Source organism: Quercus robur, chromosome 9 (assembly GCF_932294415.1).
Source record: "Quercus robur chromosome 9, dhQueRobu3.1, whole genome shotgun sequence".
Taxonomy (NCBI): Eukaryota; Viridiplantae; Streptophyta; class Magnoliopsida; order Fagales; family Fagaceae; genus Quercus; species Quercus robur.
Genome location: NC_065542.1, coordinates 2,143,722 through 2,166,647, shown reverse-complemented (window position 1 = coordinate 2,166,647; position 22,926 = coordinate 2,143,722). Strand labels below are relative to the sequence as shown.

Here is a 22,926-nt window from a genome sequence, read left to right as displayed (position 1 = left end):
GATGTTAAAAAACATGTGAATAATTGGTTTTGATTTGATAGTTTGATATGATATAATTATGCGATATATATATATATATATAATAGTATACTCATGATTGTCATATAAACTCTTTTATGATATTTCACTTTTGGGAAAAAGGTATCAAAATCAAATCTTTTTTTTCCATTGCGAGAGGAAACAATCCTAAAAAATATATAAAAGTATATATATATATATATATATACATATATATTTAGAGGAATAAAAGTATGTTTACTTGAACAATTTGCTTTATAATACAAAATAAAACTTCCATCTCTTAGCAAAAACATTTAATAGAATGAAAAATCCAATTGTACAATCAGCAAGACGAAATGAACAGTTAAAGTCTTTTAATTAGCATGTTTAAGAGAAGTTTGAATGTTTTTTAGCAGTAGAATTTAAAACTTAATCATCGAGTCCCACTGCTAATGAACTCTTCTCTAGATTTTATCTAGTAATTACTCAACCTGTATGAGAATGAAAATTACATGAGCTAAGAGTTGGTAGAGTGCTCATAGACCTTGATTTTGTTTTGTCTTGCCAAAGAATATAAGGACCCAAAACCCTACATAATCCTTAATTATATACCTATTTAATTTTTCTCAGACAAAAGAATATATCTATATCTAGATATATATATATATATATATATATATATATATATATATATATATATATATGATCTTATTACGTTAGCATCCAAATCACAATGATCTTTATAATAGGTAATTTTTATGCCACTTTTCCACGCAATATATAGGACTTGACCTTACGTAGATCAAATATTGCAAATATATATAAATATATAAATATATATATATATATATATATATATATTTTTTTTTTTCACCTTGTTAAAACTTAGGAATCTCGATCTACATGAAAACAAATGGTGTGTCTTTTTTTGGGCAGTATGGTGAATGACACAACGAAGATACTTTACCGTGCACATTGTACCGCATTTCAATGTTAGAATTAGATTATAAGTATAATTCATGTATCAAAAAGATTATAAGTATAATTCTATTGAATCAATTCTAAATCAAAATTCCAAAGTCAGTGGTCTTCTTCAGTTTCTTCTTCTTCAACAAAGAGAAGTTGACTTTATATATATATATATATATATATATATATATTCCGAATATTTTATTGACTTGTATGTATTTGTTACTGTATTGTATACACTGTACAGTATACTCACGATTTTCCTAAACATTTTTTCAAATTTTTTTTTGGAAAGGGGATTAAAATCAAAATCTTTTCTTCATGAGAGGAAACAATCCCAGAAAATAATAAACTAATATTTTCTTGAAGATTGTGCTTTATAATTCAAAATAAAACTTAATTAAGCAAACATTTTGCTTGATATGTTAGAATCCAAATTACAATAAACTTGTAAGATCACATGGTGATTTATGCCAATTTTTCACACAATATAAGAATCGACCTTACTAGGTCAAATATTACAAATATTTTTTCAAAATATTTGCATGATCATATTATTTGTCAAAACGTAGGAATAATGATACGGTGAAGATATTTTACCATGGACATTATCACATTACCGCATTACAAATGTGAGAATAAGATTATAAATATAATTCTCATGAATCCATTCCTAATCACGTACAATTCCAAAGCCAAAATCCATTTCATTGTTGGTCTTTCCTTCTTATTCTTCTTCTTCAACCAAGAGAGACCAAAAATCTTCTTCATTCCTTTGTTTGAGTGAGTGAGGAGAAATGGGGAAATCAATGCTTCTCCGAGTGTATTATGCAGCCCTTCTATTCCTATTGACAGAAGTGTCAAGGTGGAGAAAAGCCTCTAAGTGGTAAATAATTCTACTTAATCTTCCTACTTGTTTTTTCATTCATAAAACTTCACTACTATGATTCAAAATCTTAAACATGCATTTTAATATTTTATAACCTTTTATCCATTAAAAAAAAAAAAAATTCAATCTTAAACATGAATGGAATATGCTACTCTTATATATTCTTTCTACTTCTATGAAAAGGGTAGGGAAGAGACTAGTTGTAGTAACCCTCGTACCCATTGTATTGAGGATCCAATATAGAAAGTAGAGCCTTAATGAGTTCACAAAGGTTTCCCAAATTTTAATTTTATAAGCCCCATCAATATTTTTTGGCCTACTATTTGTGCCTTTTTTTTATATAGCATTACATTTTTATTTTTTTTATAATCTTTTTGTCCATTCATTTCCTTCTCTTACTTGTCTTAAAAATAACACACTAATTATGCTTTTGTTGTAGCAAGCGTGCGATAGAGGAGGCTCAACTTCGTCTTGCTATTTTGAAGAAAAGGATGAATTCAATTATACGACAGTCTCGTGCTGATATTGCTCAGCTCCTACAGCTTGGCCAGCAAGAAAATGCCTTATCTAGGGTATGATTTCTTCTCATTTACGTACAGTGACATTAATCACCAAGTTTTTGTTATTGGAATTATATGGTTGAAATTCTTTTCAAAATTAATTTCTTTATTAAAATTATGGTCCTTGCACAAACTCAAGATCTATAAGAGATGTTCATTCAACCTACCAAAATTATGAGACTGATCTAATCCAATCCAAAGTAACTTGACACCTTTGTTGGTTTTCATGGGTTGGGTTGGGTTGTGATTTTATTTTGAACATCAGGTTGGGTCAGGGTTTAGGCTATTAGTTTTTCTAACCCATTCGTTCCACAATATGTATATTTGTTTATATTATTGTTCTTATTATAATTTTTAGTATGACTTATTTTGATATTTTGAGAATTGTTTATTTAAAATTTTAGAATATAATTTAGACATGTTAATTTTTTTTTTTAAAGCTTAACTATTTTATGAAAATCCAAATTTTTATAAGTCATTAAACATATAAATATAATCCCCCTACTCAACCTGACCAATGTGGGTTGGGATGGTTTGGTTTCTACTCATATAATGAGTTGGAAAATTTTCAACCCTACAAGGTTAATTAGATTGGGTTGAAAAAATCCTTCAACTCGACCCATGCACACCTCTAAAATTTCTTCAATTTATAGTTTATTAATAATTATGAATTTCAAAAGCTAATCAGGGACAAAATTACCATTTAAGTATACTCTAAAATATTTGTACGTAGGTCAAGACTATTTTCTTAGGAGGGTCGGGCTCATGAATGCCTTTTTTGACCTTTTAAAATTATATTTAGGTCAAGAAAGTCTTCAAGGATCAAAAAATATTGGCAGCATATGATGAAATAAATAATTGCTGTGAATGCGTCCTCACCAATTTCTCCCATATTTGCCAACAGAGGTACATATCTTGGACTCAAACTTTATTAAATTTCAAAAGGTTTGATTACATGTGAACGACATTGATTAGTTAGTTGAGTATTCATAGTTTCATAAACAATAGTAAAATGTTACTCTAAGTCCTAGTTGATATTTGCAGTGACATACGATCCTTGCCCATTGATGTTCGCCAAGCTTTGGCAAATTTGATATTTGCTGCGTCCAGGCTTGGTGAATTGCCAGAGCTGCGTTTGTTCAGTCATTATTTCACAGGGCGCTATGGTCGTAAATTTGAGACTGCCAATGTCCAATTAGGACATGGACATTTTGTGTCATTCCAAATGAGGCAGAATCTATGCAAATATGTGGTACCTATTGATCAAATTGTCACATTGATGAGTGAAATAGCTGAAGAACACACATTTCATCCAAGCACTACTACTCCTTTAGCTAACAAAAGTGACATTCAATCATGCCCTTTCTCTTGGGATAGTGAGAGAAAGAAGACTCCTAGCGTGGTCAAAAATCATCACCATTCATTTCATACTTCTAATCATGAAGAGCTAAAGGACAGCCCAGCTCGCTTGAGTCATGTCCATCCAAAGCTTCCCAACTACGAAGATGTGGTGGCCAAAATGAGGGCTATAAAGGAAGAGCATAGGCGATGTGCTATGTCTGCAGCACACGTGGAAGAGGGAACAAGAGATGCAACTAAAGTTGGACTCTAGAAGTGGTCGAAGATAAAGCAGAGCAGCTGAAGACAAATGCCTCAAGTGTCGTATTTGAATTAATTGATAGTTTCGTATTTGAATTAGGATGTTGTCATTAGTTGTTGTTATCAATAAACTTCCTGGAGATAGGACTCATCTTATTATCTTGGATAGACTTAGCTATTAGGTTGGTTGTTATCTTTTTAATTGTGGTTATCCCTTTATTTGAGTTGGTCGTGGTTGATGTATTTCAACTAAGAGTTATGGAATAAGAGGCAAGCTGATAATATTTACAGAATTCCTTTCATTTTCTCTTTTTTCTTGGAGGGTTGTCGCCTCGGATACGACTAGTTATTTCTATTCATTCAACCGGGTCACAGATTGATAGTTTCTTGAATTGTTGAATATTATGAAAGTACCAATAAATTTTATGTGAATGTCATCTGATATTTGATAATTTGTAGGATCGGTTTTAACACTTTTTCTTAGTAGGTTATGGTGGATGTCACTCCTTTTTGAAAATTTGTGCTCTTAACTCTTACGTAGTATTGCTCAATAAAGTTTGATTTTCTTCCCCCTCCTTTTTTTTTAATTATTTATTTTTAAAATCATTACTGTGCTAATGATTTTCTTGGTTCAATAAATATAAATGGATAGGAACAATTGATTTTCTATGGATGTTTAACTTGGATTGTTGAGTTGTCCTACCATTTACTAGAAATGTTGTGTCGATTTCATATTTAATCACTCTTGTGACCCAAAAGCATTGGATCGAATTGACCAATAAGGCATCTATAATTTTATTTTTATTGCATTTTTACTTGGGTAACATCAAGGATTGGATAATTGAATGCTATAAATACCACAGGATTGGTGAATGAGAGACTATTTTTTGATGAATGAGACTGCATTTTTCCACACCAAAAGAGCATGGTTTACAGCATTGAGCAACTTGCAATATAAGTGAAAAATTAGTCTTGACGCAAGTTCAAAGAGTACTTTCTATCATACATCATATAAATACATTAAAACCTACACCTACATCATATAAATCCAATATTATACAGAGTGGAGCCTGATCCTCGAAAACGATTGGAACCCGTTCCTTTCATCTAACATCTGCTTCCACTGCTACTTCCGCGCCCACAGCGGCTGCTTCTTCTTCCGCTGCTGATCATACCCATTTAACTCTGCCTTTAGGTCAGGGATCTTAAAGCTATGCCAATCTATGCATTCTTGGTGCGTCAAATGATACCCACAGAAAACGATCTCAAAACTCCATTGCCTTGACCCAGACCCTGAACCTGAACTTGACCCAACTGATGACATCGACATTGCGAAATTGGGAATAAGGGGGCAGGTTTACTTTAGGGTTAGTGTTAGGAATTAAGATGAGAAGAGTAATTTAGGAAATCATCGCTAATTCCTTACAAAATAAGATCACTCTTTCAGTAAAAAAATCATCTCAAATTTCTTAAAAAATAAGATCACTCTTCCAGTTAATTTTTCAAACTCAACTCTCACATTTCTCCTATATTTCATTCACCCCAAGTTTTTTAAAATTTTTTTTCCCCTTTATCCTTACCTTAGTCTCATGGTTCCCCCCCCCCCCCCCCCCCCCCAAATCTCCTCTTTTTTATTTTGAAAAATCCTGTTTGGCAAGCCATCTCAAACTCACATTTTCACATTTTAAACAACATTACACACATTTTCACCCACATGTATTTCAAAAAACTACAAACAATATTACTCAAACTACTCTACCAAACAACTCCTAAAAACTCCTACTATAAAAAAACAGCTACTATTCTATATCCTCAACTCTCTTATCTCTCCCATATTCCACTCACCCCACGTTTTTATTTATTTATTTATTTTTCCTTTATCAAGACTTATTTGTTTCTACCTTAAAAAAGAGAGATTTATCTGTTTCTTTTGTCCCTTTTTATTTTCAATAAAATTTTCAGTTTTCTTACTCTAATCTTACAGTTATTTTTCTTTTTTCCAAATCTCTTCCTTATTTTGAAAAAAAAAAAAAAAACTATAAAATCACTACTATAACTTCTCATCCATATCCTTAAATTTAGGCACCACCATATATATATATATATATATATATATATATTTTTTTTTTTCCCTAAATGGCAAGCCAGTTGCCAAACAGAACAAAACATAAATAAATATTTTCTCGCTCTCAGCCCTGCTCCTGCAGGCATTTTATAATGAGTTCCAAACAAGAATGCTACTATACAAATCTATGTAAAATTATTAGATACTCCCGGAGTACCATAAATGCGTACTCCCTCCTCTCACATAAATGGTGGGTCTCACGTGGGACCCACCATTTATGTGAGAGGAGGGAGTACGTATTTATGGTATTCCGGGAGTATACAATAATTTCCCCAAATCTACTGGCACTTTACGAATCTTATTGCTTATGGCTAATTGTTGTGACCATATTAACCATACGTACTAATTGGGACTGACTCATTAAGGGATAACATAAATAATTTTAAAGAAAGAATCACATTTACAACAATAATCACACTCAATGAATGAGAATACATAGTTGAGGCATCCATTATCAACAAATTTGCTTATACGAGACCTGAAAATAAGACTAAGCTTCATGCTTACCACTTTCATTCAATGAAATACCAGTATTTGGATCAATGAGGAAAGGAAACCTGCATGGATAATAAGAAGCTCTGTAAATAGGCAAAATTCTGTGAATGTGAAGAAGCGAAAGAAGGAAGAAACCTTATCCTTAAATGTCCAAAAATGACATGATGACCTAATACGCATAACTGATTGTTATAAAACAAGTTGAATTATGAAATCCGGTAGAGAATTACTTATTGCTCTTTGCCACCGGATCTTCTAACTATTTCTCTATGTCTTGGAGAGCCTTTTGGACCGCCAATGAGTTCAAATTAGGAAACTAAATGACAAAAGGGCATCAATAAGAAAATAATTTCCAAGTTTTACAAACAGGGCTGAAATATAAAGGACATAAAATAGTTAATCCACTAATATACTACACATATTGTCTTCTCTAAAAAAAAAATTACATCCAGCCATACAAGACAGTTTTAACAAATTATCAATATTTGCTTGAATGAGTTTGAACGAAGACTTCCACTAGGTATGTAGGATAATTATCAGCTTGAACATATATATATATATATATATATATATATATATATGAATTGGGTTCAAGTTACACCTGATATAACTCTAAGTAATATAACATTACTCAATATTTTTTAATAGGATGACAATTTTGACAAATCCACCATTGAATTACATTATCTTCATATATTCTCCATATTTCAAACTTCAAATGATATATCTTGTTTTCAAACTTCAAAAAAACCTAGGATTTGCAATGCAGTTTTGCCTACATTAGGCCGCATTATCTTCAAGGCTCATCGTTGATGGTATATGTTATATATTATATCGATAAGTGGGAGTCGATAATTTGAAGTTTGAAACAATGGTAACTGTTTTTTTAGAATATTGTTACCATATGTGGTACATATGCTTGTTTATTTTAATGAAAATAAATATATAAAGTTATGAGACTTTGTATTTTTTGCTTCGGCTTATAAGAATTTCCTTTGTTATGATTTTTTTTGGTTATAGATAGCATAGTACTTCAAAATTTATCAAATATATGTTATTTGCTTCACGTTGATTGTTTTTATCATCAGACTAAGACACTAATTAATTTTTAGTGTTGATTAGAATTGAACCCAAATTTCTTATTAGATAACAAAAACTTTATCAATTGAGATAACTAACACCCACTCCTTGTTATGATTTAAATAAAGTAGATTAGGTGTGTCATATGACATGCACAATGAAAATTTTGTGAAAAATTGTATCAAAATCTGAATGAGCAATAGACATGCAATATTTAATTGAGAACATGTTAAAAGAATATAGAAGAGCGCCGCATTACCTAGTAGTAACATATCTATCTTGATAATTCAATAGTGACAATATAGGAGAGGGATTTGAATCGGGGATGTGATAGACACATCAGAATATGCCAACTAATTGAATTTGCCAATATTATGGATAATGACAATAAGCTAAAGGTGTTTATTTTGGATAATGTTACTAATGTGAGAAGTGCAAAGAAATATTTGTTTTCATTTAGTTGATTGTATTTTTAGTGGTCAATTGTATTTTTGTCACTCCTTTTTGAGAATTTCTGCTCTTAACTCTTACGTAGTAATGCTCAATAAAGTTTGATTTTTCTTCTCTCTCCTTTTATTTATTTATTTATTTATTATTAATCTCATTACTGTACTAATGATTTTCTTGGTTCCAATAAATATAAATGGATAGGAGCAATTGATTTTCTTTAGATGTATAACTTGGATTGTTGAGTTGTCCTTCCAATTACTAGAAATGTAGTGTGTCCATTTCATATTTGATCACTCTTGTGACCCAAAAGAATTGGATAGAATTTGACCAATAAGGCATCTATAAATTTTAGTTTTATACTTTTATTGCATTTTTTGCTTAGGTAACATCGTGGATTAGATAATTGAATCCTATGTATACCCCAAGATCGGTGAATGAGAGGCGGTATTTTTTGTCTCTTTTTGATGAAAAGAGACTATTTTTCCACACCAAAAGAACATGGTTTACAGCATTGAACAACCTGCAATATAAGTGTAAAATTGGTCTCGATGAAAGTTCAAGGAGTGTTCCTATCATTTATCGTATAAATCCATTAAGACCAACAACTAGATAAAATTCTTAGCTAATAGAATAATTTGCAATTTTGTATAGTTTTTATCCACACATTTGAAGCTAACATTCAAATTGTTGAGAGGACGCATGCTCAATTTAGTTCTCAATTATCTTATATTTTTAAATATAATAATGCAAAATCTTGTAACTAATTTTAACTTATTTGTCAAGAATTCATAATCAACCTCAAAAATTTGGGACTAAGGTTTTGACGTTTGTTGTTTGTTATTGTACAACAATGCAAAATCATTGATAACCTCAATTTTTTTTTTATCTTCCAAAACAAATTATCATAGGTCTTTATGAATTTAATATCAAGATTAATTGTAGCTGCCCACCTTAAAACTATAAGGGTAACTTTCAATTATTAACCCTAGATTAGTCTCAGTTATTTTAAAACCATATAAATTAAACCCTAGATTTTTCGGGTTTGATTTGGGAGTTTTTAGGATTTAATTCGTGACATTCTTGAAATTTAAAATCTAATATGAAACTTTTTAAAATCTATTGAGTTTAATTGAAAACTTTACTAAAAAAATATATATGATAAAGTTACTAATAATTTTTTGTTTAAAAAACCTTATCAATTAAGGTGACAATAAATATGATTAGTGTCATGTCAATAATATAATAATAATTCAAATGGTAATATCCTAACTAGGGGTGTTCACCAAACTGCACTAAAACCGCCCGCAAAGTGGCATAACTGCATCGCACCGTAAGTAATAGTGTACCGCACCGCACTGCATGGTGCAGTGCGGTTTGCGGTTTTATAATAAGAAAACTGTACAAACCTCACCGCACCCTCTCTATATATTAATATATTTATTTATTTTTAATATTAAATATATTATTAATAGTTTAATAATCCTAGTTTTCAAAAAAAAAAAAAAAGTTTAATAACCATAGCAAGTGTTGACTAGAAAAGCCAACCCAAAATAAAGAAAAACTAACTCAATAATTTAAAACTGGGCCCAAAAAAAGGGAAAAACAAGTTTTGGGCTAAGTAAGAAAAGCCCAAAATTTGAAAAATATATCGATTTCAAACCGCATCTTATACGTAGTATTGCACATATGACTGCAAAAATGAGCTGTGGGGCGGTTATGATTTGGCTAAACTCTAAACCGCACCATATCGTACTGCACCGCACATGTGACCGTAAAAATAAGGTACGGTGCAATTATGATTTTAACTAAACTCCACCGCAAAGTACGGTGTTAAAAATGACCCAAAACCACACTGCACCGCAAACACCCCTAAATTCCTAACACTACTCAGATTTAAAATATAACTATAAGGTAACTCGTGGAATGCACCATAAAACGATTTCTCACTTTTACTTTTTAAAATCTAAATATAAAATTTAATAATTATTAATAGAAATTTATTATGATTTTATTTATATATGGAATGATGTGTATCAAGCAAACACAATCAAACAATATACATTCAACCATATAAAGAAAGTACATGTACTAAAAATTCTAATTAATCGAAGTTTTAAATTGACTAAAAAATATAAATTGTCAAACGCCTTTAATTTTATAATAATATTTTTTAGATTTTTTTATAAAAAAGTAATATTATAGATTATAGATTATAGATTTATGCTAATTTTACTCGTAAGATGGATTTATTAGGAAGACCTTTTTGCAAAAACAATTAAAAATTAAAAAGAGTTCATCGTGAGTCACGCCACTGATCTTTGGTCTTGTAGATTTTGGTTATATAAGCTTGTGTATATGTTTATCCAAAAATTCTTGTGTATATAATCCAACTTTCCATGAAAACCCTAATTTGTCCTGAACGCTAATATTCTCTCCGGCCCTAACCATAACCATGAATCCCTTTGATGAAAACAAGCCTTATTGCCACTTAAATCAGTTAAATGTGCCTACGCTTCATGTGCCGAAAAACAAAGCCGCAAAAAACCCAGACCCTTTAACCCTCCCTGAAGATACAGAAATCTTGGAAGCCACGGAAGCTTTGGAGGTACCTGTGGAACCAGAGTTTGAGTTGTTGGCTGCCATGGATTCAGAGTCTGGCAAGTACTTTTATGGGGATTCAATGTCTGACTTGGAATGTTATTATGCCCCCAAAAACGATGATATCATAGTGCCTCAAAATCCCAACATGAGTGGTGTTTGTGACATGTGCTTGAATAGGCTGCCTGAGAAAGGATACTGTAATTATGGGTAAGGACTCAATCAAAGAGAAAATTGCTGTTTTCTCTCTAATTTAGAATGAGACACTCACATTAGTCAAAATTCAAACTATTTATATTGACTTTCCTCTTTTGGAGGACTAAAATAGCTTTAAAAATTTTGAATTTTTTATTTTACCCTTCACTTTGTGTCGACATCTCGAAAACATAAAGAAGATTCGTGCGATTTTCCCCTGTAAATGAAACATATTATTGATTATCGAGGTTGAGTTGAAAAAAAAAAAAAAAAAAAAAAAAAAAAAAGGAACTTCTTGTCAAGACTGATGGATTCAGAGATATTTTAATATAATGCTATAATTAATTGTTTGATTATTTGATCTTCTCTTGTTCAATTCGTCTAATATTTTAGTCAGTCTATCCATTCTTAAATTTCTATTAGGCATTATATGTATTCAAGTAGTTATTATGACTGATCAAGTAGAATAACTTTATTGTTATGTTTTCATAAATATTTCCAGCATTTAATTTTTCCTCATTCTTTCTCTCTTGAACGCCAGTAATTTGCTATGTTAAAGATGTTATTCCTCATTTTGTTTTTTTTTTTTTTTTTTCCATTATATTAATAACTATATATCTATATCTGTGTGATGGGATTTGATGTTGTTTCATTAATATTTGACCATAACTATTCACAGTCTACACAATAATTCTTGTCAAAAAAATATAGAAGACATCAAAAAAGACTCGATCCCTAAGAAAAAGAAAATTGGAAATATACTGGTAATTATGTTCTAAAAAATACCTTGGAACTTCCATTAGCTAGAGCTGATAATATTGACTTTGACACTTGGATTGATTAATTAATCTACAACACAAGATAAACTTATTTACCACGTCTTTAAGGTGAACTTAGGTTAACTTTATTCAGGGTAGCTTCGTCTAACTTCGATTTTATCTATAATTTTCTTGTTTTTTTGCTTGAGAATTGTACAGGTCATAATTTTATGTCCAATTAAGATTTATTATATACAATTCTATCAATAATTTTTCATGCATTAGTTGATAAATGAAGTCAGGTGTATGTGTATATATACATCATCTTATTCCTCCTTGAGTGAAAGTCAATGATAATCATATAATTCTTTCTGAAACTTTTAGATTAGCAAAAATATATCATATATGTGTACTTGACACTGAAACTTGATTATGTAAATGCAGTTTTGATAATCAAACATTTTGTAGCATTGAGTGCTGTGACAAACAGATTGTCGTTGACAGGATGATATCAACAGAGGCCAATTTAGCCAAGCTAGATCTTCGTGACGAGCCAAAACAAGTGAAGTTGTTTGGTGTTTGTTTAAAACACCCATAGATTGGCAGTAACCTAAGATTTGCTATGCAGTTTTGCCTACACTTTACATTATCTTCATGGCTCATTGTTGATAGTATATATTGTTTATAAGTGGAAGACAATGATTTGAAATTAATGGTAGTAGTTTAGTAAAATATAGTTACCATATGAGTACATCTGCAGCCTTTTCTTTTAATGAAAAATAAATATATAAACTCATGACACTTTGTAACTTTTGGTTCATTCTATAAGAATTTTATTTGCTATGATTTATTTATTTTTAGTAAATACTATAGTATTTTAAACCTATGACGTCCACTTTATGATAATTGTTCATTATCATCAAGCCAAAATATCAATAGTTTTGGTATTGGTAAAAGATATTACCAGTTCAGCTAATTGAAATTTACTCTTTATTTTGATTAAATTTAATAAATTAGGTATCTCATATGATATACACAATAAGAGTTGTCAAAAATTGTATAAAATTCGACTATAAGATATGCTATATTTAATTGAGAACATGTTTGGGCAGTTCAAGCATTCCAACCCTGTAAAGCATTCCAAGATGTCTAATATGCTCCCACAATATATACTTTTAGCCATTTACTTCTTCTTTTTTTATAAACTTCAATATATATAAATCAAACGGAAATAGGGGCACTACAGTCAACCTCATAAATTGTTCTTAAGACATCTAGAAGACTGAGTTTATTTAAAAGAAAATGACTTAGAAGATAAAAGGGAGAGCCTTGCAGCAGCTCACGCTGCTGAATTACAATCTCTCCTAACCCCACTGAAATTACAACTAAAAAACACTCTCTTGAGGCTAAGGATGCTAATGACCCATTGCTGATACTTGTTCAAACAAAAATCTGATATCTTTGCCTTTTGACCTGTGAGAAAATAGAAGCTCCAGAGGACCATCTTCCACAGGTCTCTCTGACAACTCATTTCTAATTCTAATGGCATTAGTTATCAATTAAAGAAGGTAAAGCATTCCTTGTGCGCAGAACTCTCACAAATATATCAGAGAGTCTTAAGTATAGTATTGTAATTTGATATATAAGACAAGAAGACCATAACTTCAATGTCTTGGTATAATATGAACCATCTCATTGTTGAAAGAACAGATTAAAAATAGCAAGAAAAATCTCATATTGAAATGCAAAACTTGTTTGTGAATCTTCCCAATGCATGGTTCCATGTTCACTAATCATGATTCAAACATAGAAAAGCAAGTCTAAATCATCAATAAGCCGAACACAAGATTCAATTAAATTCCCATGATAAAGAACAACTGAGATTAATACACACATCAATCACATGTTCAATAGAAAGTTCTACCAAAAATTAGGAGCAGATTCTTACAATTGGTAAAAATCAACAATATTTTCAATGCTTTTCCTATTTTCCTTAATCTTCTTGGTAGCCAAATTTTGCATAAAGATATATACAAATTAATGTGAAGAGAAATTAGGGTGCTAATATTAAGTTTTACGAAACAAAACAAAAGAAAAGTGAGCACATTCGTAGCACCTATATCTAATGTAAAATTCCCATTGAGATCCCAAACTATCAACCTTCCATCATCAGTAGACAATGCCAACAGAGTTTCATGATCAGGATCCCATTCTTCCTGTAAGAAAAAATCCTGATTGAGGCATTTCAAACAATCTGGTTTTAACAAATTTATCTTAAAGAGAAATGATAAAGAGCACAACTTAGTATGGGAGATATCACAGGAAATTGCAATTAAGCATTACAGGGAGCAGGATAGCCAGAATTTAAAAATAAAAATAAAATTAAATAAATGCCTGCCTTTTTGTGCCTGTCAGATATATATGAAACAGAGTATTAGAAGAGAAGATGGGGAAAAAAAGAAAGAAACAACATATGAATCAGAATCCAAAATAGCTCAACTAATTAAAAAAGTGACTTTTTTTTATGACAAGGAGCCTCTTCAAGGCCGGCCCACTTCGTGTACCCAATCCTGTTGAGTAAACCCCAGATACACCACCCCGCCCACACCGCAAGAATTGTGTATCAGGAAATTTAAAAAGTGACTATATTCTATATATGTTAAAAAGTCCTTCAACAACAACAATTTAAACTTATGCAACATACAGACGCATAAACAAATTAACATAGAGCTGAGACTAGCAAGCAACACTAAGTATTCAATAAGAGGGATGGACTTGATTGTATCTACAAATTCACAATGCAATGAGTCAATCATTGCTTTAATAACGATTGTAAAAAATTGATTGACAAAGAGAATTTACTTGTACAAAGTTGCAGCTTGGTGTAAAGCATCAGAATTTAGTTATTGAAAATAGATTAACTTGCTAGGCCTAAGCACCAACGGAATTTTACACATTATCTATCCAAAACATACGAAAACCTAAGTCCACTTCTATTATTACCTTTATTGGCAAGGTTTAATGCAACTTTACCATTGCTTATGCTTCAACAATTCCCTTAGCCTCCATCACCATTCTCCCCTTTGCCTAATTGATTAGGCTAAGGACATGAACTGAGCACAAAACAACAACCAAGTACTCTTTAGTAGCAGGGCTTTTACAGTTTTGTTTAATAACAAAATACTTAGTTATAAACCATATAGCAGATTTGTGGAAAGAACTTACCTTCTGCAGCTTCTAGAATACACATGGAAGTAGGATATTTCTGGTATAAGGAAGAACTTTGATTCAAAAACCTTGGAAAATGAGAACTAATACTCAAGAAACACCCATAGCTGTAAAATGAATATTAAAACCTGGAAGTGACTTTTAATTTGAAAGAGGGTTAATTCCCGGGTTTCCATTAGCCATAGGATCTCCAAATTGCTTGTAATGCTACTTTTGAAGCAATATAATGATCTTAAGGGAAAAAAGAGCATTGCATAAGAAACACATGAACCATGTGGTTCAACTTTTGGGCTACACTCATGAGTCAAAGATGGAAAAAATTATTTGACAATGATAAGATAATGATAATACAATGTCTGTCCTCTCCCACTCTTAAACTGTTACCCCTGTTATACTCAAATTTAGATTCTCACAGATGTAATACTAGTTCTGAGAAACAATACCCTTTTCCATACTACATTGGTTACAAAAGGTGTCTAGTATATTTAAGTGGATGATGCTGTCTAGTGTCTACTCCACCATGCAAAAGGCTTGGACAAACATTCAGGCTTATACAAACAAGTCAAGCTGAATTCCATGCAGCCTGGAAACCAATGTACAAGAACAGAAGGTCCCAGTAGGGCCAGTACCAAAAAATGTCGCTGCAGGAGACGTCCCAGCAGACTGGCAAACCCTTCTACCGATTGCTGGGAGCAAAAATCACAAAAACAATAGAGGTGGAATAGCATATATGGAAAAAGATAGAGATGGAAGCCTAATGTTCGAAGGATGCCACACTAAATGGGTGCAAATCCACCAGCATATAAGATAGATCGCTGCAAGAGAAGCCATTCACTAAGCATGGACCAGAGGAATCCAAATAAGACAGTGCTGACTCAATGCAGCCACACATTGGCTGCACCAGAAGAGATGAGAACAGCACCTTGCTTCTGCTCAGTTCTACTGGAAGACATGGACACATAGAGGAATTAGGGTTTTGCTTTTGGCTGTAGGATTATAAATGATGGCATACTGGCAGTGGTTTCCAGCTGGGCTGCCCAAGCCTCAGCTTTTTTTGTAAATCACTTAAGAGCCCAGTGTTTGAATTCTTTTCCTATAGTGGTATTAAAAAAAAAAAACTTTGTGTATCCCCAAAAAAACAAAGAAAAGAAATTCTGAGTTTCATGCTTCAGCCTACTCTCAGAAGCCTACCTTGCTCTCTTCATTAGTTGCTGCCTTGTCATGCAGAAACCTTGACAAGAATCAGAAACAAATACCTGTGAATATTTTTCTTTTTACAGTCAGATGATAGTTTCATCAATTGAACTAGTTTTATAATGCTCTACCCAGGATTTCAGGGATACACCATGAGCAGGAGCCCAGAGTCCAAGTAACTAAGAGAAATCCATTAGACAAACACATACATAAGTGCAAGGACATGAACACTATAAGCAGCTTGTTTATGTCTCTAATTCTGAAAGAAATGCAGCATAATTCATAATCTTATGACATAAGAAGTAAATATCTTCTTAAAATGACAAATTCAGTGAGCAAATTGCATAAATTTAATCATGAAGTTCTGCCCCTTGTTTTTTCTAGTTGATTGTGAAGGTGTGACATAATAATTTCACTAAGAATATCCCACTCAGTTGTGGTATTTCTAAAGATTGGTAGTAGAATCAATGATATTTAAAATTTAACAAAAGGCATCAAATTTGAAATAAATAGCAACAATAAATAAGCAAGCTCCAGGTCTCATAATATCAATCACTTGTAATAGTAATTGAGAAGTCAATTAACAGTATGGTTGAACAACATAATGTTCTGAAGGTAGAACTTGCCACTACAATATATATGCGGAAACAAATTGATAATTTGTCTTTTTTTTCAGTTTGTGTAGGTGTCCTGAAAATAAAATCATTTAACTCAAAAGAACGGTATATAGTTATCACCAAAAATGAAACCTCAAGCTCAATATAACTCAATTAAAAAAATTGAAGCTTACATGAAACAAACTTAGAGGAGAAGAACTTCATTACTTGTTCAATTAAAGTGAGAAATAAAATCCACTGGAAATGCTCTAATGTGTTAGCCTACAGAACTCATCCAGTTTCTAAACTTGGCTGTAAACTCAAACTAGAGAAGCTGCTCTTTAAGTCTCTGGCCAAGTCTTCCCTGCCTGCATTATTTAGATGACGCAAAACCCTCATATACACTGCAAAGTTTGGTCTGAGACCCTTTTTAATCATTTCCAAAAGAATATTTCGTGCAATGACCACATTTCCTTTCTTCTGATGAAGGCTTGCAAGCAAGCTGTAATTTAGATTGCTTGAGAACCTAAGCTTAACACTTGAATCAACCACGTACTTATATGCTTCCTCATATTTCAGTAAACTGAAATAACCCTTGATAAAAGCAGCATGTGTGCTATGACGAGGTTCAACGCCATTTGACACCATCCTGTCAAGAAACTGGGAAGCAAGATCGGGCTTTCCAAGTCTAAACGAGTAACAAATAAATATCTCAAAGGTTAATGCATCAGGAAGCCAATCCCTTCCATGTATTTCTTCCAGTACCTGACTAGCTTCAACAGTTTTATCATTCTTGCATAAACTACTAAGTAAATAATTATAACCAATGACAATTCGATCACAACAACCCCTTAGCCTCATCTCATCAAGCACTTCTCTAGCTCCTTCAAAATCGCATCTTCGACACTTCTCCCTAACCAAAACATTGTAATAAACTGCCTTCCTCTCTGTTATTTCCATCACAAATTCTGCCATTTCAAAGGAACCCAAAGAGACAAACATCTCAATCAATGAGTAAATCCCAGAGTTCCGGCATGACCCCCCAACTTCCTTCAACACCTCTACCACTCTTCTTACAGAGTGCATAATGGATTCCTTGTTTGAAACCAAAACAGGTAAGAACCCAAATGCCTTCTTGTTCAGACAAATTTTTCTTTTCCTTAACTCATTCAGAATACAAAGCATGGCCTTGTGGTCATCTAACCAACCACAATTATCAATAACCAAACTACAAATATCAGAATTGCAGTAAAGATCCGGCCGCGAACCTCTAATCCAATTAAAGAAACGCAATGCGGACACTCTTTCAAAATTTAAAACCCGAAAAACCTCAGTAATTGAATCAATAGATAAGATTACATTCATAGAATCCAACTTAGACTCCAAATCATTTTCATCCCTCATAACCAAGCCAATAATTTCCGAAACTTGCTTTCGAGTAGGTTTTGGCCTAATCCCATCAACACCCATTTTTCGAAATTTAACATTTTTAATAGAATTCATCTCACTCAACCCAGCTGAACCCGATGACACATCCTTAGAAGACACTGAAAACCAACGAATGCATCTATTAACACAAGGTTTAACCAAACCTAGATTCCAAAATTGATGTCTATACTCATTATTGTTACAGCTATAGAAATGTAAATTTTGTGAAGATTGAGGAATTGGGCAGGTTATGGCGGAAAATAAGGATGACCCAGATGAGGAAATGAGTGTATACAGAGAACTGAAAGTGGGTTTTGTGTGAAAATGAAAATGATTGGAAAGGAAGAAAATTTCTGGAGAGGAACTGGGTGAGACGAGGGTTTTGGGAGAGAGAAATGGGTGTGGGGAGTGAGAGAAGAGAGAGTAAACAGAGCAAGAGTTTGAGAAGTACCTGAGCTTCTTGTAAAGGCTTGGGATTTCCATGGTGGATTCTATGGTTTCAGAGTCAGAGCACACATTACTGACTGAGCTCACACACAGAACAAAGGCTAGCTGAGCGGCGAGAGTTCAAGCTGATTTTGCTGAGAGAGAAAAGTTTTTTGACATTTTTTTTTTTTTTTGGGTTGGGCTGGTGGAGCTTTCTATATGGGCTGTATGGACAAATGGGGTAGGAATTGTAGTACATATCATGGGCTTCTTCACAATCAAATGGTGTGGGCAAAGTGAAGCCATGGTGCCATTTGGAAAATTTCTAATTATGGATTATGGTTTGGTGGAGGTTCAACGCAAGTTTTTATAAATAATTTTGATAGTTATACTCTGAATTTTTTTTTTTTTTTGATAGTTATACTATAGGAGGAGAGATTTGAACTCGTCTTTATTTGTCATTTGTGTTAGAATTGTGTGATTAAATAATTAAATTTATCATACTTTAATAATTTAAATTTTTGGGACAACCAATAATTTAACGGTTTATATTATAAAATTTTTAATAAAATATTTTCTTTCTTAATATGATAACATAAATATTTGCATTTTATTGATTGTGTTTGTTTTATAATAGAAATGACCATGTGCTTGTTCAGCATTATTGTATAAAAAAAAAAACAACAAAAAAAGGCTTGAATGTAAAAGGCAAAATTTTAATTGAAAAAAACTCTTAACGTTTTTTATGGTAGTTTTAAAATATATGGACATTAAAATACGTTTATTTATTTTTATTTTTTAAACTCCTAAAAATTCCAAACTTTAACTATAACTTTGAAGTTATTTTTCCCTTTTTAAAAACCTCCTCAAGGAATTTAGAAAAATTACGAATCTGTTGAAAAATTATGTTAAAAGAACTTAAAATTCTTAAAACACCCTTTTGTTATAATGCTCAAAACACACCAAATTTTTCATTCAATCATATAAAACAATTTATTATTCTTTTTTTTTCAATGAACATTTAATTGCCATGAGTGCCATGAGTTTAGCAAAGCTCCGAACAGGTGAAGCCATTTTTTGGTATATCAATCACTAAAAAAAGCTAGAACCCAAACAAAGAAACCATTCATTGACTCGAGACTATAAAAAATAACAAAAAAACAGGAATGGCACGTTCAGAAAAGTCATGCATAACAAAATTGAAAGGAAATTTTGACCAATAATACCACTAAACGCATAGATATTTTGACTAATAATATTAGTAAGTGCACATTTTGTCATAATTATCCTACAAAATCTACAATAAACAATTTTTTTAAAAAAAAAAAACTAGTCTATACAATTGTATTAGATTATTAATCACAGTCGATCACGTAGAACAATTACGACAAAGTGGCTCGAGTCGGAGTAATATAAACCCGCCACGTGTGTGACAAAAAAGCTAGGGCTTTGTAATACTTGTTGTCAAATTTAATGCGTATAAAAGAGGCAATAACCGCGTGGTCTGTGGCACACCACGCTCCTTTTCTCAGCCACCTCTTCTCGAATATTCTTCTCTTCCTAGAAATTTCAGCAAACTCTCTTTTTCTCTCTCTCTCTCTCTTTTTTTAAGCTTTGCTCTTAAAAACCTCTCCTTTTCACTTCCAACTTTCTCAGCCTCTAGTAGAAGAACCGAAAAAAGAGAGAGAGAAATGGCGTCGTTTTCTGAAGCTCCACCTGGCGATCCAAAGGTCGGAGAGAAGATCTTCAAAACCAAGTGCGCTCAGTGCCACACCGTTGACAAAGGCGCTGGTCACAAGCAAGGTATTCACTTTTTTTTTTCTTCTGATTTTTTATTTTTTTATTTTTATATATATTTGGTTTGGTTGCGGCGTGTTTGGATCTGAGTGATAAATTGAAATTCAAAGTTTGTGACTTTAGCTCATGTATATTGGATTTTTGTTGTGTGGTTTTGATCTGTTGAGATCTGTTTGGGTTGAATGAACTGTTTTTTTTTGGTTAATTATGAGGATGTAGTTGAAATGAAATTTGAATAGATCTGACTGGTTTTGATTCGAGTGATCTGTTTGGCTACTTAGAAAGTTGAAGACAAAAATAAAAAAGAAGAAATTTTTTTTTTATTTCTGTAATGTTATTCTCTGAATAGAAACAGTTTTTTGAGCTGGAATTCATTTTTGAAGCTGTTTAGTGATATGAGAATTGTCAAGTAGTCTTAAAAATATAATTTTGAAAGAGTTGGAGAAATAAAAATATAATTTTGAAAAAAAAAAAGTAAGATTGCTTTTTTGTAACATGAGAAAGGTTTATTGTGTAAATTATGAAGACCCAACAAAAATAGGTAGCTTAAGGGTGGCGACTTTCGCTTGTTGATGAAGAATGTTTATCGATCTTTGGACACGAGATTAATGATTAAACTCATTATGTTTTGTTGTTATACATATTTTATGTTATAACTTAAGGATATGTCACTTTATGGGTGTGTAAGACTTTAGATTTGGAGTGATTCTTACCCGCAAAACTTACTCCTTGGCGGGTGTGTAAGGCTTTAGATGCTGATTTTAAAAGATATGGACTGTTTTCCATATTTGTTTTTATTTATAAGTAGAAATGAATTATGACACTATTTTGTATGTTATTTGGATTTTTAAATTGTTCTCTGATTTGTTGTTTAATGAGAAATTTCTTGTCCGAGCTAAGATTGTTGGACACTGCATTATTGGACGTTGTGATGGGTGTTGCGGAGAACATGTTTCAAGGTTGCTAAAATTCACAATATTTTGCTATTTCAAGGATTTCATTACTAGGTTGGGCAATGATTTAAATTGTACAAAAAACAAACTACCTTTGGCTTTTTCTTTCTTTAGATGAATGCTCTGAGAAAAGTAACGTGTCTTATGGATATAACTTCATGCAGATGCACTCGTTAGTTTATTATTAATAAGTTTTGTAAATATGCTTTAGAATTTTTTGTGCTTACTTCTTTTTGAAAGCTGTTGTGATCGCTACTCTCTTGAAAGTTTTGGAGTTGTGTATAAAACTGTTCTAAATTTTCAGGTCCCAATCTGAATGGCTTGTTCGGAAGGCAGTCTGGTACAACTCCTGGGTACTCCTATTCAACTGCTAACAAGAACATGGCTGTGAATTGGGAGGAAAAGACATTGTATGATTACTTGCTGAACCCCAAAAAGGTATGAATCAACTCAATATAAAAGACACTTGCCATAATGTTAGAAAATGCAATGATCACCTTGCACATGTGTGTATGCAATAGAGAGAGTAAACTGAAGATAGTTTATCTTACTTTGGGAATATCGCCTTGCAATGTTTTAGAGAGCGGTTTTTCATTGGTGCGAGTATGCATTTGTGTGTGCAATAAATTCTTTTGGTGTGAGTGTTTTGTTGTAGCTTTCATTACTAAATCTTCTGATTTTTGTTTTTGTTTGTGCAGTACATTCCTGGGACTAAGATGGTATTCCCCGGGCTGAAGAAGCCACAGGATCGGGCTGACCTCATTTCATATTTGAAGCAATCTACTGCATCTTAATTACTCCCAGACTTTTATTTTAGTTCCCCAATTCCATTTTGCAGTTGTTGGAGATTCACACAGTGCGGATAAAAGCACTATTTTTTACCAATAAATTAGACCATTTAGGTCTGCAATGCTCTTTTGTTTGTTGAGCTTTGCTTGGTCATTGCGTCCCAAGGAAGAGATTGCTGTAATTGGCAAGCGGAACATTCATTTCAGTTAGTTTTTTACGAATATTTCCCGAATATACTGGGCTAATGATAATTTTATTTTGATTCTTGATAATGTTCGTCTGTGTTTGAGGATTAGTTTCTGATGTCATTTCCCTTGAACTGAAAATGTTGGAACTGAAAGTGATGAAAAGAATGAACATGTGGTTGGGTGCTTCTTGGTATCATGCCCTTTTTCCAAGAGGCCCTACGATCTAGATGATGAAACTTTGCCTTGCACATATATTCGGCAAAGTGGGTGATATGGTTGGAGCGAGCAAAACTCGTTCTTGAGGAATTTTTTTTTTTTATCTCTATTTGGATAGGTTTAGACAAAATTCTCTCTTTGTGCTCTCTGTTCAATGGTTGTCAAATTAATTTATGGATAACCTTAGACAAATTTTATCAACAGTTTTTCTATGCTTTCTTACTGTCCATGATAACAAAGATGGTAGGAGGAAACAAAAACTTGAAATTGAAATGATTACATAAGTTTAGAACTTTAGATGATCTAATTAAAAAATTGCAAACTAATCTGGATTTTTATATATAATTTATCGTTTTTTAAATAAAAAGAGTATACACAACCACGCAAAACACA

The 22,926-nt window shown here is 32.2% G+C and overlaps 3 protein-coding genes across 5 annotated transcripts; 2 read left to right on the top strand and 1 right to left on the bottom strand.

The window, feature by feature from the left end:
- Positions 1-10,477: 10,477 nt before the first annotated feature.
- Positions 10,478-12,532, top strand: LOC126699063 (uncharacterized). Of its 2 annotated transcripts, none has more exons than XM_050396620.1 (2): positions 10,478-10,975; positions 12,223-12,532. In XM_050396620.1, the coding sequence occupies exons 1-2, from the start codon at positions 10,620-10,622 to the stop codon at positions 12,314-12,316; spliced, it is 450 nt and encodes a 149-aa protein (XP_050252577.1). In that variant the 5' UTR covers positions 10,478-10,619; the 3' UTR covers positions 12,317-12,532. The 2 variants fall into 2 exon arrangements, with proteins under 2 accessions (XP_050252577.1, XP_050252576.1); XM_050396619.1 differs by having other exon boundaries at positions 10,481-10,975; positions 12,163-12,532.
- Positions 12,533-13,550: 1,018 nt separating this feature from the next.
- Positions 13,551-18,776, bottom strand: LOC126699091 (pentatricopeptide repeat-containing protein At1g55630-like). 2 transcript variants are annotated; one of them, XM_050396668.1, is made up of 3 exons: positions 16,931-18,776; positions 14,722-15,177; positions 13,551-13,934 (listed from the first exon to the last, which is right to left on the bottom strand). In XM_050396668.1, exon 1 carries the CDS (start codon positions 18,645-18,647, stop codon positions 17,028-17,030), a length of 1,620 nt encoding a protein of 539 aa, XP_050252625.1. In that variant the 5' UTR covers positions 18,648-18,776; the 3' UTR covers positions 13,551-13,934; positions 14,722-15,177; positions 16,931-17,027. The 2 variants fall into 2 exon arrangements, with proteins under 2 accessions (XP_050252625.1, XP_050252626.1); XM_050396669.1 differs by having other exon boundaries at positions 16,965-18,776.
- Positions 18,777-20,106: 1,330 nt separating this feature from the next.
- LOC126698996 (cytochrome c) lies at positions 20,107-22,401 on the top strand. Its single transcript, XM_050396543.1, has 3 exons — positions 20,107-20,393; positions 21,645-21,778; positions 22,039-22,401. Exons 1-3 carry the CDS (start codon positions 20,282-20,284, stop codon positions 22,132-22,134), a joined length of 342 nt encoding a protein of 113 aa, XP_050252500.1. The 5' UTR covers positions 20,107-20,281; the 3' UTR covers positions 22,135-22,401.
- The last annotated feature ends 525 nt before the right edge of the window (positions 22,402-22,926 follow it).

Excerpts from the sequence above, each read along its gene's own strand:
- LOC126699063 (XM_050396619.1), top strand. The coding sequence starts at position 10,620 with ATGAATCCCTTTGATGAAAACAAGCCTTATTGCCACTTAAATCAGTTA. Across the intron at positions 10,976-12,162 it reads AAAGGATACTGTAATTATGG|TTTTGATAATCAAACATTTT; the intron begins GTAAGGACTCAA and ends ATGTAAATGCAG.
- LOC126699091 (XM_050396668.1), bottom strand. The coding sequence starts at position 18,647 with ATGGAAATCCCAAGCCTTTACAAGAAGCTCAGGTACTTCTCAAACTCT.
- LOC126698996 (XM_050396543.1), top strand. The coding sequence starts at position 20,282 with ATGGCGTCGTTTTCTGAAGCTCCACCTGGCGATCCAAAGGTCGGAGAG. Across the intron at positions 20,394-21,644 it reads AGGCGCTGGTCACAAGCAAG|GTCCCAATCTGAATGGCTTG; the intron begins GTATTCACTTTT and ends CTAAATTTTCAG. Across the intron at positions 21,779-22,038 it reads ACTTGCTGAACCCCAAAAAG|TACATTCCTGGGACTAAGAT; the intron begins GTATGAATCAAC and ends TTGTTTGTGCAG.